Source organism: Bombina bombina, chromosome 9 (genome assembly GCF_027579735.1).
Source record: "Bombina bombina isolate aBomBom1 chromosome 9, aBomBom1.pri, whole genome shotgun sequence".
NCBI classification, from domain to species: Eukaryota; Metazoa; Chordata; class Amphibia; order Anura; family Bombinatoridae; genus Bombina; species Bombina bombina.
In genome coordinates, this window is record NC_069507.1 from 264248044 (window position 1) to 264264260 (window position 16217).

The window sequence follows — 16217 nt, forward strand, 5'->3', positions numbered from 1 at the left end:
GGGGGGAGCAGGATTCTGAGTGCCTAGGGCAGCACAAAACCTAAATATGTCACTGCATAGACTGACTAATCACAGTATTTTACTCTGCAGTACCAAACTAATCTATCTTAAGTATATCACAAGCCCTCCTTTTTACCTGCTTTCTCTCACATATATGGCTCATATGTTCTAGCCCTTAGCATAGAACATACAATCAACCATACTCTTTCCCCCCTACATACTCTATCACAATTATTAACCATCCTCTTTGTCTAGTTTGATTGGAATTCTATCTCATGAGCAGATAATGCACACTGAGCAGGGATAACATTGTTGAAATCGATGAGATAATAAAAGTATGCTGGTGTCAAAAAAATAGGAAGGGAATTGAGAAGGTGGTTTGTGTTTTTTAAACATTCAGTAAGGCTATAATTCTAATCAATCCACTAGACAAAGAGAAATGAAATGCAAAATGATACCTAATTCACTGGATTTTGCAGCACTACAAGATAACCTCTTCTATAAGTCTAGAAAACTTAAAGAGGAGAAATGGGAGGTTGGTTTCTATGAAAGAGATATGTATCTATGGGGCCGAATTATCAAGCTCTGAATGGAGCTTGATGCCCCTGTTTCCGCATAAACCTTCAGGCCCGCCGGAAACAGCAGTTATGAAGCAGCGGTCTTAAGTCCGCTGCTCCATAACTTGTCCGCCGCCTCAGAAGCTGCAGCCTGCAATCCGCCTGATCCTATACGATCGGGCTGATTGACACCCTCTGCTAGCGGCCAATTGGCCTCGAATCTGCAGGGGGTCACATTGCACAAGCAGTTCTGGTGAACTGCTTATGCAATGTTAAATGCTGACAGCGTATGCTGTCGGCATTCAGGGATGTCTGTCAGACATGATTCGCTACAGCGTATCATGTTGGACAGACATTGATAAATTGGCCCCTATAAAAAGGATGTAATGTCACTTTCTAAATTGTTATGTCATCTTCACACCAGATAATCTCTGATTCCTGGGCTTTGTAAACGTTGGGTAAATGACTATAATTAAAGTTTGGAGAAAGTTATATCATCAATACTAGAGTGTGACAGCTAGGTCTTTCTATAAAAAAACAAACATGTTCTTACATTCAGTAAATGTTGAGATGTTTCTGCCACAAATACACGTCTCACCTTCATATCACATCATGAAAATATTGTCTTATCTAAGTACTCATACCTAGGCAGTGGATGTATGGATGCTTCTGGTTACTGCAATTTTCCTTTTCTTTCTTATTTGTCTGACAATGCAACATACTAGTCTCATTCCCGATGCACTTAATTTCCCCTGGCCAGATTTGTTTTGTTTGTGTGATATAGGGACCTGATCGTATTGCAACAAAAGGTCCACATCCAAGCTCCCTGCAGATAACCATGGCTGCCTTTGTGTCAACATCCGAGTCACAGGCAAAACCCACATTTTCACCATATTTCATTTCAAGAATTCCGGAACAGCCGCTAGTTCCCTTTATCAGTTTTGGTTCTATGAGATCTGCAAAACAAACAAGGTTATGGGTTGATAATGAATTTCCTAATAAAAGAAAATGATCAATAATGATATGTAAACCAATGGCTACACAATTTGTCATCATAAATAATCATAAACATTTCAAGGTCATGACATAGGGGGATATTTATCAAAGGTCTGGCGGACCTGATCCAATAGTGTGGATCAGGTCCGCCAGACCTCGCTGAATGTGGAGAGCAATGCACTCTCCGTATTCAGCATTGCACCAGCAGCTCTTGTGAGCTGCTGGTGCAACGCCGCCCCCTGCAGATTTGTGGCCAATTGGCCACCAGCAGGGGGTGTCAATCAACCCGATCATACTCAATCGTGTTGATCTTCAGCGATGTGTGTCCGCCTGCTCAGAGCAGGCGGACAGGTTATGGAGCAGCAGTCTTTAGACCGCTGCTTCATAACTGCTTTTTCTGGCGAGCCTGCAGGCTCACCGGAAATCGCAGGCCCTCAAGCTCCCTCCGGAGCTTGATAAATGAGCCCCATTATGTACAACATTACTCAAAATGAGTAGAGGGAGGATACAAACTGTGCATAAGGGGCATATTGAGAAATGATGTAACAATATACAGCACAAAAAATATCATATTGTATCTGTCGAGGGGAAACGTGTTGGTTACTGAGAATAGAATGTGCTTTCTCTCTGTGCTATAGAGGAAGTTATACAAAGTCTGTATTCTAAAAAAAAATCAGATTTGATCTATGCAAGCTCATTTCACTAGACACTTTAAATTGTTCATTTCTCTTGTAAGGTGTATCCAGTCCACGGATCATCCATTACTTGTGGGATATTCTCCTTCCCAACAGGAAGTTGCAAGAGGATCACCCACAGCAGAGCTGCTATATAGCTCCTCCCCTAACTGCCATATCCAGTCATTCTCTTGCAAACTCTCAACATAGCAGGAGGTAGTAAGAGGAAAGTGGTGTAATATAGTTAGTTTTTTCTTCAATCAAAAGTTTATTGTTTTTAAATGGTACCGGAGTTGTACTATTTTATCTCAGGCAGCATTTAGAAGAAGAATCTGCCTGCGTTTTTCTATGATCTTAGCAGAAGTAACTAAGATCCACTGCTGTTCTCACATATGTCTGAGGAGTGAGGTAACTTCAGAGGGAGAATGGCATGCAGGTTATCCTGCAATAAGGTATGTGCAGTTTAAGTTTTTCTAGGGATGGAATTTGCTAGAAAAAAGCTGCTGATACCGGATTAATGTAAGTTAAGCCTAAATACAGTGATTTAATAGCGACTAGTATCAGGCTTGCTATCAGAGGTATATACTCTTATTAATGTGCAATATAAAACGTTTGCTGGCATGTTTAATCGTTTTTATATATGCTTTGGTGATAAAACTTATTGGGGCCTAGTTTTTTCCACATGGCTGGCTTTATTTTTGCCTATAAACAGTTTCCTGAGTCTTTCCACTGTTGTAATATGAGTGGGAGGGGCCTATTTTAGCGCTTTTTTTGCGCAGTTAAAATTACAGACAGAGACATTCAGCTTCCCTCAGCAGTCCCCTGCATGCTTTAGGACATCTCTGAAGGGCTCAAAAGGCTTCAAAGGTCATATATTGAGGAAGGTAAAGCCACAGTGGAGCTGTGGCAGTTGTTGTGACTGTTTAAAAAACGTTTTTTTGTTTTTTTTTTCAATTTGTTAATCCGTTTTTTGTATTAAGGGGATAATCATCCATTTGCAAGTGGGTGCAATGCTCTGCTAACTTGTTACATACACTGTAAAAATTTTGTTAGTTTAACTGCCTTTTTTCACTGTTATTTCAAATTTTAGCAAAATTTGTTTCCCTTAAAGGCACAGTAACGTTTTTTATATTGCTTGTTTAACTTGATGTAAAGTGTTTTCCAAGCTTGCTAGTCTCATTGCTAGTCTGTATAAACATGTCTGACATAGAGGAAACTCCTTGTTCATTATGTTTAAAAGCCATGGTGGAACCCCATATGAGAATGTGTACTAAATGTATTGATTTCACTTTAAACAATAAAGATCAGCTTTTATCTTTAAAAAATTTATCACCAGAGGATTCTGGCGAGGGGGAAGTTATGCCGACTAACTCTCCCCACGTGTCAGACCCTTTGACTCCCGCTCAAGGGACTCACGCTAAAATGGCGCCAAGTACATCAAAGACGCCCATAGCGATTACTTTGCAGGACATGGCGGCAATCATGGATAATACCCTGTCAGCGGTATTAGCCAGACTGCCGGAATTCAGAGAAAAGCGCGATAGCTCTGGGGTTAGACGTAGTACAGAGCGCGCAGATGCCTTAAGGCCCATGTCTGATACTGCGTCACAATATGCAGAAGCTGAGGAAGGAGAGCTTCAGTCTGTGGGTGACATTTCTGATTCGGGGAAACCTGATTCAGATATTTCTACTTTTAAATATAAGCTTGAGAACCTCCGTGTATTGCTTGGGGAGGTGTTAGCTGCTCTGAATGACTGTGACACAATTGCAGTACCAGAGAAATTGTGTAGACTGGATAAATACTATGCAGTGCCGGTGTGTACTGATGTTTTTCCAATACCTAAAAGGTTTACAGAAATCATTAATAAGGAGTGGGATAGACCCGGTGTGCCGTTTTCCCCCCCTCCTATTTTTAGAAAAATGTTTCCAATAGACGCCACCACACGGGACTTATGGCAGACGGTCCCTAAGGTGGAGGGAGCAGTTTCTACTTTAGCAAAGCGTACCACTATCCCTGTCAAGGACAGTTGTGCTTTTTCAGATCCAATGGATACAAAATTAGAAGGTTACCTTAAGAAAATGTTTATTCAACAAGGTTTTATCCTGCAGCCCCTTGCATGCATTGCGCCTGTCACTGCTGCTGCGGCGTTCTGGTTTGAGTCTCTGGAAGAGGCCTTTCAGACAGCTACTCCATTGACTGAAATACTTGACAAGCTTAGAACACTTAAGCTAGCTAATTCTTTTGTTTCTGACGCCATTGTTCATTTGACTAAACTAACGGCTAAGAATTCTGGATTCGCCATCCAGGCGCGTAGGGCGCTATGGCTTAAATCTTGGTCAGCTGACGTGACTTCACAGTCTAAATTACTTAACATTCCCTTCAAGGGGCAGACCCTATTCGGGCCTGGTTTGAAGGAAATTATTGCTGACATTACTGGAGGTAAGGGTCATACCCTTCCTCAAGACAGGGCCAAATCAAAGGCCAAACAGTCTAATTTTCGTGCCTTTCGAAACTTCAAGGCAGGTGCAGCATCAACTTCCTCTGCTACAAGACAAGAGGGAACTTTTGCTCAATCCAAGCCGGGCTGGAAACCTAACCAGTCCTGGAACAAAGACAAGCAGGTCAGAAAGCCTGCTGCTGCCTCTAAGACAGCATGAAGGAACGGCCCCTTATCCGGTAACGGATCTAGTAGGGGCAGACTTTCTCTCTTCGCCCAGGCGTGGGCAAGAGATGTTCAGGATCCCTGGGCGTTGGAGATCATATCTCAGGGATATCTTCTGGACTTCAAAGCTTCCCCTCCTCAAGGGAGATTTCACCTTTCGAGATTATCTGTAAACCAAATAAAGAAAGAGGCATTCTTACGCTGTGTGCAAGACCTCCTAGTTATGGGAGTGATCTGTCCAGTTCCACAGTCGGAACAGGGACAGGGTTTTTATTCAAATCTGTTTGTGGTTCCAAAAAAGAGGGAACCTTCAGACCCATTTTGGATCTAAAGATCTTAAACAAATTCCTCAGAGTTCCATCTTTCAAAATGGAAACTATTCGGACCATCCTACCTATGATCCAGGAGGGTCAGTACATGACCACAGTGGATTTGAAGGATGCTTACCTTCACATACCGATTCACAAAGATCATCATCGGTTCCTAAGGTTTGCCTTTCTGGACAGGCATTACCAATTTGTGGCTCTTCCCTTCGGGTTAGCTACAACTCCAAGAATCTTTACAAAGGTTCTGGGATTGCTTCTGGCGGTCCTAAGACCGCGAGGTATATCAGTGGCCCCTTATCTGGACGACATCCTGATACAGGCGTCAAGCTTTCAGATTGCCAAGTCACATACGGACATAGTTCTGGCATTTCTCAGGTCACATGGGTGGAAGGTGAACGAGGAAAAGAGTTCTCTATCCCCACTCACAAGAGTCTCCTTCCTAGGGACTCTGATAGATTCTGTAAAAATGAAGATTTACCTGACAGAATCCAGGTTATCAAAGCTTCTAAAATCTTGCCGTGTTCTTCATTCTATTCCGCGCCCTTCGGTGGCTCAGTGTATGGAAGTAATCGGCTTGATGGTAGCGGCGATGGACATAGTGCCATTTGCGCGACTACATCTCAGACCACTGCAACTATGCATGCTCAGTCAGTGGAATGGGGATTACACAGATTTGTCCCCGCTGCTAAATCTGGATCAAGAGACCAGAGATTCTCTTCTCTGGTGGCTATCTCGGGTCCATCTGTCCAAAGGTATGACCTTTCGCAGGCCAGATTGGACAATTGTAACAACAGATGCCAGCCTTCTAGGTTGGGGTGCAGTCTAGAATTCCCTGAAGGCTCAGGGATTGTGGACTCAGGATGACAAACTCCTCCCAATAAATATTCTGGAGTTAAGAGCAATATTCAATGCTCTTCTAGCTTGGCCTCAGTTAGCAACCCTGAGGTTCATCAGATTTCAGTCGGACAACATCACGACTGTGGCTTACATCAACCATCAAGGGGAAACCAGGAGTTCCCTAGCGATGTTAGAAGTCTCCAAGATAATTCGCTGGGCAGAGACTCACTCTTGCCACCTATCAGCAATCCATATACCAGGTGTAGAGAACTGGGAGGCGGATTTTCTAAATCATCAAACTTTTCATCCGGGGGAGTGGGAACTCCATCCGGAGGTGTTTGCTCAATTGGTTCATCGTTGGGGCAAACCAGAACTGGATCTCATGGCGTCTCGCCAGAACGCCAAGCTTCCTTGTTACGGATCCAGGTCCAGGGACCCAGAAGCGGCACTGATAGATGCTCTAGCAGCGCCTTGGTTCTTCAACCTGGCTTATGTGTTTCCACCGTTTCCTCTGCTCCCTCGACTGATTGCCAAAATCAAACAGGAGAGAGCATTGGTGATCTTGATAGCGCCTGCGTGGCCATGCAGGACCTGGTATGCAGACCTAGTGGACATGTCATTCTTTCCACCATGGACCCTGCCTCTGAGACAAGACCTTCTACTACAAGGTCCTTTCAATCATCCAAATCTAATTTCTCTGAGAGTGACTGCATGGAGATTGAATGCTTGATGTTATCAAAGCGTGGCTTCTCCGAGTCAGTCATTGATACCCTTCTACAGGCAAGAAAGCCTGTCACCAGGAAAATCTACCATAAGATATGGCGTAAATACCTTTATTGGTGTGAATCCAAGAATTACTCATGGAGTAAGGTTAGGATTCCTAAGATATTGTCCTTTCTCCAAGAGGGTTTGGAAAAAGGATTATCAGCTAGTTCTTTAAAGGGATAGATTTCTGCTCTGTCTATTCTTTTGCACAAGCGTCTGGCAGAAGTTCCAGACGTTCAAGCTTTTTGTCAGGCTTTGGTTAGAATTAAGCCTGTGTTTAAACCTGTTGCTCCCCCATGGAGCTTAAACTTGGTTCTTAAAGTTCTTCAAGGGGTTCCGTTTGAACCCCTTCATTCCATTGATATCAAACTTTTATCTTGGAAAGTTCTGTTTTTGATGGCTATTTCCTCAGCTCGGAGAGTCTCTGAGTTATCTGCCTTACAATGTGATTCTCCTTATCTGATTTTCCATTCAGATAAAGTAGTTCTGCGTACAAAACCTGTGTTTTTACCTAAGGTAGTTACTAACAAGAATATCAATCAAGAGATTGTTGTTCCATCATTGTGTCCTAATCCTTCTTCAAAGAAGGAACGCCTTTTACATAATCTGGACGTGGTCCGTGCTTTGAAGTTTACTTACAAGCTACTAAAGATTTTCGCCAAACATCTACACTGTTTGTTGTTTACTCTGGACAGAGGAGAGGTCAAAAAGCTTCGGCAACCTCTCTTTCTTTTTGGCTTCGGAGCGTAATACGCTTAGCCTATGAGACTGCTGGACAGCAGCCCCCTGAAAGGATTACAGCTCATTCTACTAGAGCTGTGGCTTCCATCTGGGCCTTTAAAAATGAGGCTTCTGTTGAACAGATTTGCAAGGGGGCGACTTGGTCTTCGCTTCATACCTTTTCAAAATTTTACAAATTTTATACTTTTGCTTCTTCGGAGGCTATTTTTGGGAGACAGGTTCTACAGGCAGTGGTTCCTTCCATTTAAGCCTGCCTTGTCCCTCCCTTCATCCGTGTACTTTAGCTTTGGTATTGGTATCCCACAAGTAATGGATGATCCGTGGACTGGATACACCTTACAAGAGAAAACATAATTTATGCTTACCTGATAAATTTATTTCTCTTGTGGTGTATCCAGTCCACGGCCCGCCCTGTCTTTTTAAGGCAGGTCTAAATTTTAATTTAAACTACAGTCACCACTGCACCCTATGGTTTCTCCTTTCTCGGCTTGTTTCAGTCGAATGACTGGATATGGCAGTTAGGGGAGGAGCTATATAGCAGCTCTGCTGTGGGTGATCCTCTTGCAACTTCCTGTTGGGAAGGAGAATATCCCACAAGTAATGGATGATCCGTGGACTGGATACACCACAAGAGAAATAAATTTATCAGGTAAGCATAAATTATGTTTTTTTATAGAAAAGCAATACAAATTTATGGTTTCAAGGGCATTTTGGTTTCCTACTGGACAATGTAAATGCACTCATGTGGTTTAAACTTCTTCTTTCTTTAATATTGGCAATAAAAGGTTAAATGCGAGCTCTAAGATTTATTGGCAATAAGATAGTTAATGACAAAAAGTGTGTTTAATTCCTGCTCTGTTTATGTTAATGAAGAGATTGAAATTAAATCCTACACTGTTTTACTGGCAATAAGCAGGTTAAATGCCTGCACTGTGGTTTATTTTTTATTTTTTTATTTTCAAGTCATCTTTATTAAGAGGTAAAATATACTGTACATGTATATAACATAATATTTTGACTGTGGTCTCTATTTATCAAGCCGTCAACCGCAAATACGCTGGAATTCCACAGCGTATTTGTGGTGAGGCTGATTCGCCATACTGATCAAGCCCTACAGACCGGCAAAAGTAGAATATAGTGACGTAACATACGATCCACCAGACTCAGATCGATGGTTACGTTCGGCACAATCTGACTACTTTTGGAAGTTATCAAAGAACAACCAGGTACGCTCGCCACTATTCCGGCCCAGCGTACCTGATTTTCAATCCGCCGCCTCCAGAAAATCAATGGGAGTCTGACAGCAGCGAAAGCTCATGTTTGCTGCTGCCCGATATCCCATTGATTCCTATGGGAAATGTCTGCACCTAACATGTACCCCAAGTCTAAACACCCCTAATCTGCCCCCCCCACACCGCCGCCACCTACATTATACGTATTAACCCCTAAACCGCCACTCCCGGACCCCGCCGCAACTAAATAAATTGTTTAACCCCTAAACTGCCACTCACGGACCACGCCGCCACCTACATTATACATATTAACCCCTATCCTGCCCCCCTACACCGCCGCCACTATATTAAAGTTATTAAACCCTAAACCTAAGTCTAACCCTAACCCCCCCTAACTTAAATATAATTTAAATAAATCTAAATAAAATTACTCTTAATAACTAAATTATTCCTATTTAAAACTAAATACTTACCTATAAAATAAACCCTAAGATAGCTACAATATAACTAATAGTTACATTGTAGCTAGCTTAGGGTTTATTTTTATTTTACAGGCAACTTTGTATTTATTTTAACTAGGTACAATAGTTATTAAATAGTTATTAACTATTTAATAACTCCCTAGCTAAAATAAATACAAAATTACCTGTAAAATAAATCCTAACCTAAGTTACAATTACACCTAACACTATACTATAATTAAATAAATTAAATTAACTACAATTACCTAACATTAAATAAAATTAACTAAAATTAACTAAAGTACAAAAAAATCCACTAAATTACAGGGAAAAAAAAATTACAAGAAGTTTAAACTAATTACACCTAATCTAAGCCCCCTAATAAAATAAAAAAAGCCTCCCAAAATAATAAAATTCCCTACCCTAAACTAAATTACAAATAGCCCTTAAAAGGGCCTTTTGTGGGGCATTGCCCCAAAGTAATCAGCTCTTTTACCTAAAAAAAAAGAAAAGAAATACAACCCCCCCAACATTAAAACCCACCACCCACACACCCAACCCTACTCTAAAACCCACCCAAACCCCCCTTAAAAAAACCTAGCATTACCCCCTTGAAGATCACCCTACCTTGAGCCGTCTTCACCCAGCCGGGCAAAAATCTTCATCCGATCCGACCAGAAGTCTTCATCGGAACAGCCAATAGAATGTGAGGTCAATCCTATTGGCTGATTGGATCAACCAATCGGATTTCCTACCTTAATTGCGATTGGCTGATAGAATCCTATCAGCCAATCGGAATTCAAGGGATGCCATCTTGGATGACGTCATTTAAAGGAACCGTCATTCAAGGTTAGGACGTCATTTGAAGAGGATGGCTCCGCGTCGGCTGGATTGAAGATGGACCCACTCCGCTCCGGATGGATGAAGATAGAAGATGCTGCTTGAATGAAGACTTCTGCCGCTTGGAGAACCTCTTCTGCCCGGATTCGATGAAGACTTCTGGCTGGATCGGATGATGATTTCGGTCCGATTGGGTGAAGAAGGCTCAAGGTAGGGTAATCATCAAAGGGGTAGTGTTAGGTTTTTTTAAGGGGGGTTTGGGTGGGTTTTAGAGTAGGGTTGGGTGTGTGGGTGGCAGGTTTTAATGTTGCGGGGGTTTGTATTTCTTTCTTTTTTTTCAGGTAAAAGAGCTGATACTTTGGGGCAATGCCCCGCAAAAGGCCCTTAATTAATTTTAGTTAATTTTATTTAATGTTAGGTAATTGTAGTTAATTAATTTAATGATAGTGTAGTGTTGGGCGTAATTGTAACTTAGGTTAGGATTTATTTTACAGGTAATTTTGTATTTATTTTAGCTAGGTAGATATTAAATAGTTAACTATTTAATAGCTATTGTACCTAGTTAAAATAAATACAAAGTTGCCTGTAAAATAAAAAATTAACCCTAAGATAGATACAAATGTAACTATTAGTTATATTGTAGCTATCTTAGGGTTTATTTTATAGGTAAGTATTTAGATTTAAAAAGGAATAATTTAGGTAATATTAAATTTATTTAGATGTATTTAAATTATATTTAAGTTAGGGGGGTGTTAGGGTTAGGGTTAGACTTAGTTTTAGGGGTTAATTCATTTAATATAGTGGCGGCGGTGTAGGGGGGCATATTAGGGGTTAATAAATGTAATGTAGGTGGCGGCGGTGTAGGGGGGGAAGGATAGGGGTTAATAAATGTAATGTAGGTGGCGGCGGGCTCCGGGTGCGGCAGTTTAGGGGTTAAACAATTTATTTAGTTGCGGCGGGGTCCGGGAGCGGCAGGATAGGGGTTAATAACTTTATGTAGGTGGCGGCGGTATAGGGGGTGGCAGATTAGGGGTTAATAGGTATAATGTAGGTGGCGGCGGGGTCCGGGATGAAGAAGCACCTCTAACGCTTCGAAACGCGTAAGGAACGTTTTCAGTGAGTGTGGCTTTGCTCTTTTTTCCTCAGCGGCTGTCTTACCAACCTTTTACCTACATGCCTTCTAAGCGGCGTGTCTAAGATTAGCAAACAGCACGCTTTGTCTGACTCCTGTCAGTGGCACTTCTGAGTGCCTTCACACAACGCTTCACGCTACATTTACTGTATTATCCTAATAAGTAATATACTGTTACTGACTTCCCTTTTTTATATGCACTCCTCGCTCTATACACTGCAAGTGCCTGGTACACATAGTTGCCACACGGGCTTTAAGAGGGGATATATTCTGACAAAATAAAACTGTCAGTTCATACATCTCCCATACAGATACGCCTAAATAGTATACACTCTACAGCTATTTTACACCGAGCTGGCAACACTTATATGCCTCAATTCTACAAAGTCCTTTCTTGTATACTGCTGCATTCGTTCCTATTAATAAATAGGGGCAGAACCTCTGTGGTCCAATTATTACTAGCACACAGCACTTTATAGCCACCAGCTGCTTTATTCATCCCAGCAGCAGACTGTGTGTATATACACTCAGAATCCTGGCACCATTGTTCCACTAACTTTGTACATACGTGCTGTGCCACTACCACCACATGACTCTTATTGACTTCTTGGGGACACTTTAAGAGACTTTTGAGACCTGTTTACCTGCAGATCTTACGCCTCAACTACTCAATCACAAGAAAGAAACACCTGCTCTAAGCAACACCTGTGTAAGGTGTATAAAAATATATCTACACATCTTTACTTACCTCATATTGATTGAGGTCATTTTATGTGAGTGCATTTCCTATTTGAGTTCTGAATATAATAATTTTTTTACCTATATAGTATCACGCTATGTATTTCTCTTTTTTCCTCGCTTAAATTACATTGAATCCTGTGAGAGCCAAGATCCGAACTGAACTACCATACTGCGGGGAGACACCAAGCTAACAACCCCAAAGACCGGGAAATCGCCAAAGGGGGAAAGTGCCATACACAAGTCCGCACAGAGGACATCCACCAGGATTTCTTCCAAGAAAGGAGGAGAAACCACAACAGACCGGAGAAACTTCAACCACACGCGTAGACATTACCTCATATGATTGAGGTACCCTCTGGTAAGAGAATACCATTTGTCGTGTAGAGTCCTTGGCTGCAGTTTGACTACCACCTTTTCTACTGACTATTTATGATATAGTTTGGGTGTCTAAAAGTGAAATTTACCAGGATCTTGTACACCTAAATAATCATTACTCCAATTGCCTTTTTTTTTTTGCATCACATCTTGGTAATCCAGGACTCTTTTCTTCACTATTATCCAGAGACGTATATAGACTGTCTGTTACCAACATAACTGACACTTTTGATACATTTTATATAATATCACTTACAAACTATTGGTATTTTTTGTAGAGCTGAATTCTTTCCGATATAGACTCTCTTTTATTTCCATTAAAATATATGTTTAAAACATACTTTTTACTTTAATGCTGCAAATTATGCATATAGATTCCTTCATTATTCAGTAAATATAAAAATGTCTTCATCCCCACCCCTTTAAATAAAGCCACACCATCATATGGCACTACCAATTCATTAATTAAATAAATAAAAGGTAGACAGAAACACAGAAAAGCACTCAGGGGGAGAGGGAGAGAGAGACGGGGGGAGAGGGAAAGAGACACAGAGGGTTAGAGAGAAAGAGAGAGAAAGAGACACAATCACACACAGGGGGTTAGAGAGAGAGAGACACAATCACACACAGAGGGTTAGAGAGAGAGAGAGAAAGAGAGACGCAATCACACACAGAGGGTTAGAGAGAGAGAGAGAGAAAGAGAGACACAATCACACACAGAGGGTTAGAGAGAGAGAGAAAGAGAGACACAATCACACACAGAGGGTTAACGAGAGAGAGAAAGAGAGAGACACAATGAGAGAGAGAGAAAGAGAGAGAGAGAGAGACACACAATCACACACAGAGGGTTAGAGAAAGAGAGAGAGAAAGAGAGACACAATCACACACAGAGGGTTAGAGGCAGAGAGAGAGAGAAAGAGAGACACAATCACACACAGAGGGTTAGAGAAAGAGAGACACAATCACACACAGAGGGTTAGAAAGAGAGAGAGACACAATCACACACAGAGGGTTAGAGAGAAAGAGAGAGAGACACAAATACACACAGAGGGTTAGAGAGAGAGAGACACAATCACACACAGAGGGTTAGAGAGAGAGAGAAAGAGAGACGCAATCACACACAGAGGGTTAGAGAGAGAGAGAGAAAGAGAGACACAATCACACACAGAGGGTTAACGAGAGAGAGAAAGAGAGAGACACAATGAGAGAGAGAGAGAGAGAAAGAGAGAGAGAGAGAGACACAATCACACACAGAGGGTTAGAGAGAGAGAGAGAGAGAGAGAGAGAGAAAGAGAGACACAATCACACACAGAGGGTTAGAGGCAGAGAGAGAGAGAAAGAGAGACACAATCACACACAGAGGGTTAGAGAAAGAGAGACACAATCACACACAGAGGGTTAGAAAGAGAGAGAGACACAATCACACACAGAGGGTTAGAGAAAGAGAGACACAATCGCACACAGAGGGTTAGAAAAAGAGAGAGACACAATCACACACAGAGGGTTAGAAAGAGAGAGAGACACAATCACACACAGAGGGTTAGAAAGAGAGAGAGACACAATCACACACAGAGGGTTACAGAGAAAGAGAGAGAGACACAATCACACACAGAGGGTTAGAGAGAAAGAGAGAGAGACACAATCACACACAGAGGGTTAGAGAGAAAGAGAGAGAGACACAATCACACACAGAGGGTTAGAGAGAAAGAGAGAGAGACACAATCACACACAGAGGGTTAGAGAGAAAGAGAGAGAGACACAATCACACACAGAGGGTTAGAGAGAAAGAGAGAGAGAGACACAATCACACACAGAGGGTTAGAGAGAAAGAGAGAGACACAATCACACATAGAGGGTTAGAGAGAAAGAGAGAGAGACACAATCACAAACATAGGGTTAGAGAGAGAGAAAGAGATACACAATCACACACAGAGGGTTAGAGAGAGAGAGAAAGAGAGACACAATCACACACAGAGGGTTAGAGAGAAAGAGAGAGACACAATCACACACAGAGGGTTAGAGAAAGAGAGAGATAGGCACAATCATACACAGAGGGTTAGAGAAAGAGAGAGAGACACAATCACACACAGAGGGTTAGAGAGAGAGAGAGAGACACAATCACACACAGAGGGTTAGAGAAATGGAGAGATAGGCACAATCATACACAGAGGGTTAGAGAAAGAGAGAGAGACACAATCACACACAGAGGGTTAGAGAGACACATAAGGGATGAGAGAGTCAGAGGGGGAGGAAGAGAGACAGAGAGAGAAAGAGACCATGGGGGAGAATGACACATAAGGAGAGAGATGGATAGATAGAGAGAGACACACACACACACAAGGGGGGAGGGAGAGGGACCACTGCATTTTTAAGTAATATTTTAAGTGACTATCAAATGCTAATAGTCTACAATCTATTTTAAATATCTGAAACAGAACAGCACATATGAATGGGAGCATTAATAAATTATTATTTGTTGTCTACATCAGGGTTGTCCAACATACACCTAAGGAATCACTGGATTACATGAAATAATATAGCTACAGGAGCCATGGAGAATATTTGCTATAACTCATTCTAAACTGCTTGGTTTCACTTTACATTACCATGCTGTTGGTCTAGCTTACTCTTTTCAAATAACAACTCATCCATACAAACAGCAGAGCTACAGAGAGTTCAGAAAGTGAGACTATATTATTAGTGTGCAGTACAGAGAAGCTGCTGGGTGTAAAGTTTGAGTAAACAAAATACAAAAATTATCCTTAAACTGCTGTAAAAGAGTAAAAAAAACAAAAAACACTAAACAACATTAATTGAATTATAATTTTAACTAACAGAATCCCTTTCAGAAAAAATCTAACGGCTAGATTTAAAGTTTTGTCAGTAAAGACCCGTTTAGCTAACGCTGCTTTTTTTCCCAACGCACCCTTCCAACAACCCTGGTATTTAGAGTTGTCTGAGGGGCTGCGTTAGGCTCAAAAAAGGGAGCGTTGAGCCTAACTTAGCTCCACTTCAACTCTCAATACCAGCGTTGCTTATGGTAGTGGTAAGCTGGGAAAACGTGCTTGTGCACGATATCCCCATAGGAAACAATGGGGCTGAGCTGGCTGAAAAAAAACCTAACACCTGCAAAAAAGCAGCGTTCAGCTCCTAACGCAGCCCCATTGTTTCCTATGGGGAAAAACTTTCTAAGTCTGCACCTAACACCCTAACATAAACCCTGAGTCTAAACACCCCTAACCTTACACATATTAACCCATAATCTGCCCCCCCCCCACTATTGCTGACCCCTGCATATTATTATTAACCCCTAATCTTCCGCTCCGAACACCGCCGCAACCTACATTATCTCTATGAACCCCTAATCTGCTGCCCCTACCACCGCTGACCCCTATATTATATTTATTAACCCCTAATCTGCCCCCCAAAATGGCCGCTACCTTACCTACACTTATTAACCCCTAATCTGCCGACCGGACCTCGCCGCCACTATAATAAATGTATTACCCCTAAACCGCCACACTCCCGCCTCGCAAACACTAGAATAAATAGTATTAACCCCTAATCTGCCCTCCCTAACATCGCCACCACCTACCTACAATAATTAACCCCTAATCTCCCGCCCGCACCGTCGCCGCTACTATAATAAAGTTATTAACCCCTAAACATAACCCTAACCCTAACACCAACCTAACATAAATATAATTTATATTAAACTAAATAATATTCCTAAAATTAACTAAATTATTCCTATTTAAAACTAAATACTTACCTATAAAATAAACCCTAATATAGCTACAATATAACTAATAGTTACATTGTAGCTATTTTTGGATTTATATTTATTTTACAGGCAACTTTGTATTTATTTTAACTA

At 41.6% G+C, this 16217-nt stretch overlaps 1 protein-coding gene across 1 annotated transcript in view; it reads right to left on the reverse strand.

The window, feature by feature from the left end:
• LOC128640568 (scavenger receptor cysteine-rich type 1 protein M130-like) overlaps positions 1–16217 on the reverse strand; it is a 296798-nt gene that overhangs the window by 207739 nt on the left and 72842 nt on the right. The window contains exon 6 of the mRNA XM_053693039.1: positions 1202–1513. Within this exon, the coding sequence (XP_053549014.1) occupies positions 1202–1513 (312 nt within the window). The remainder of the gene's footprint in view (positions 1–1201; positions 1514–16217) is intronic.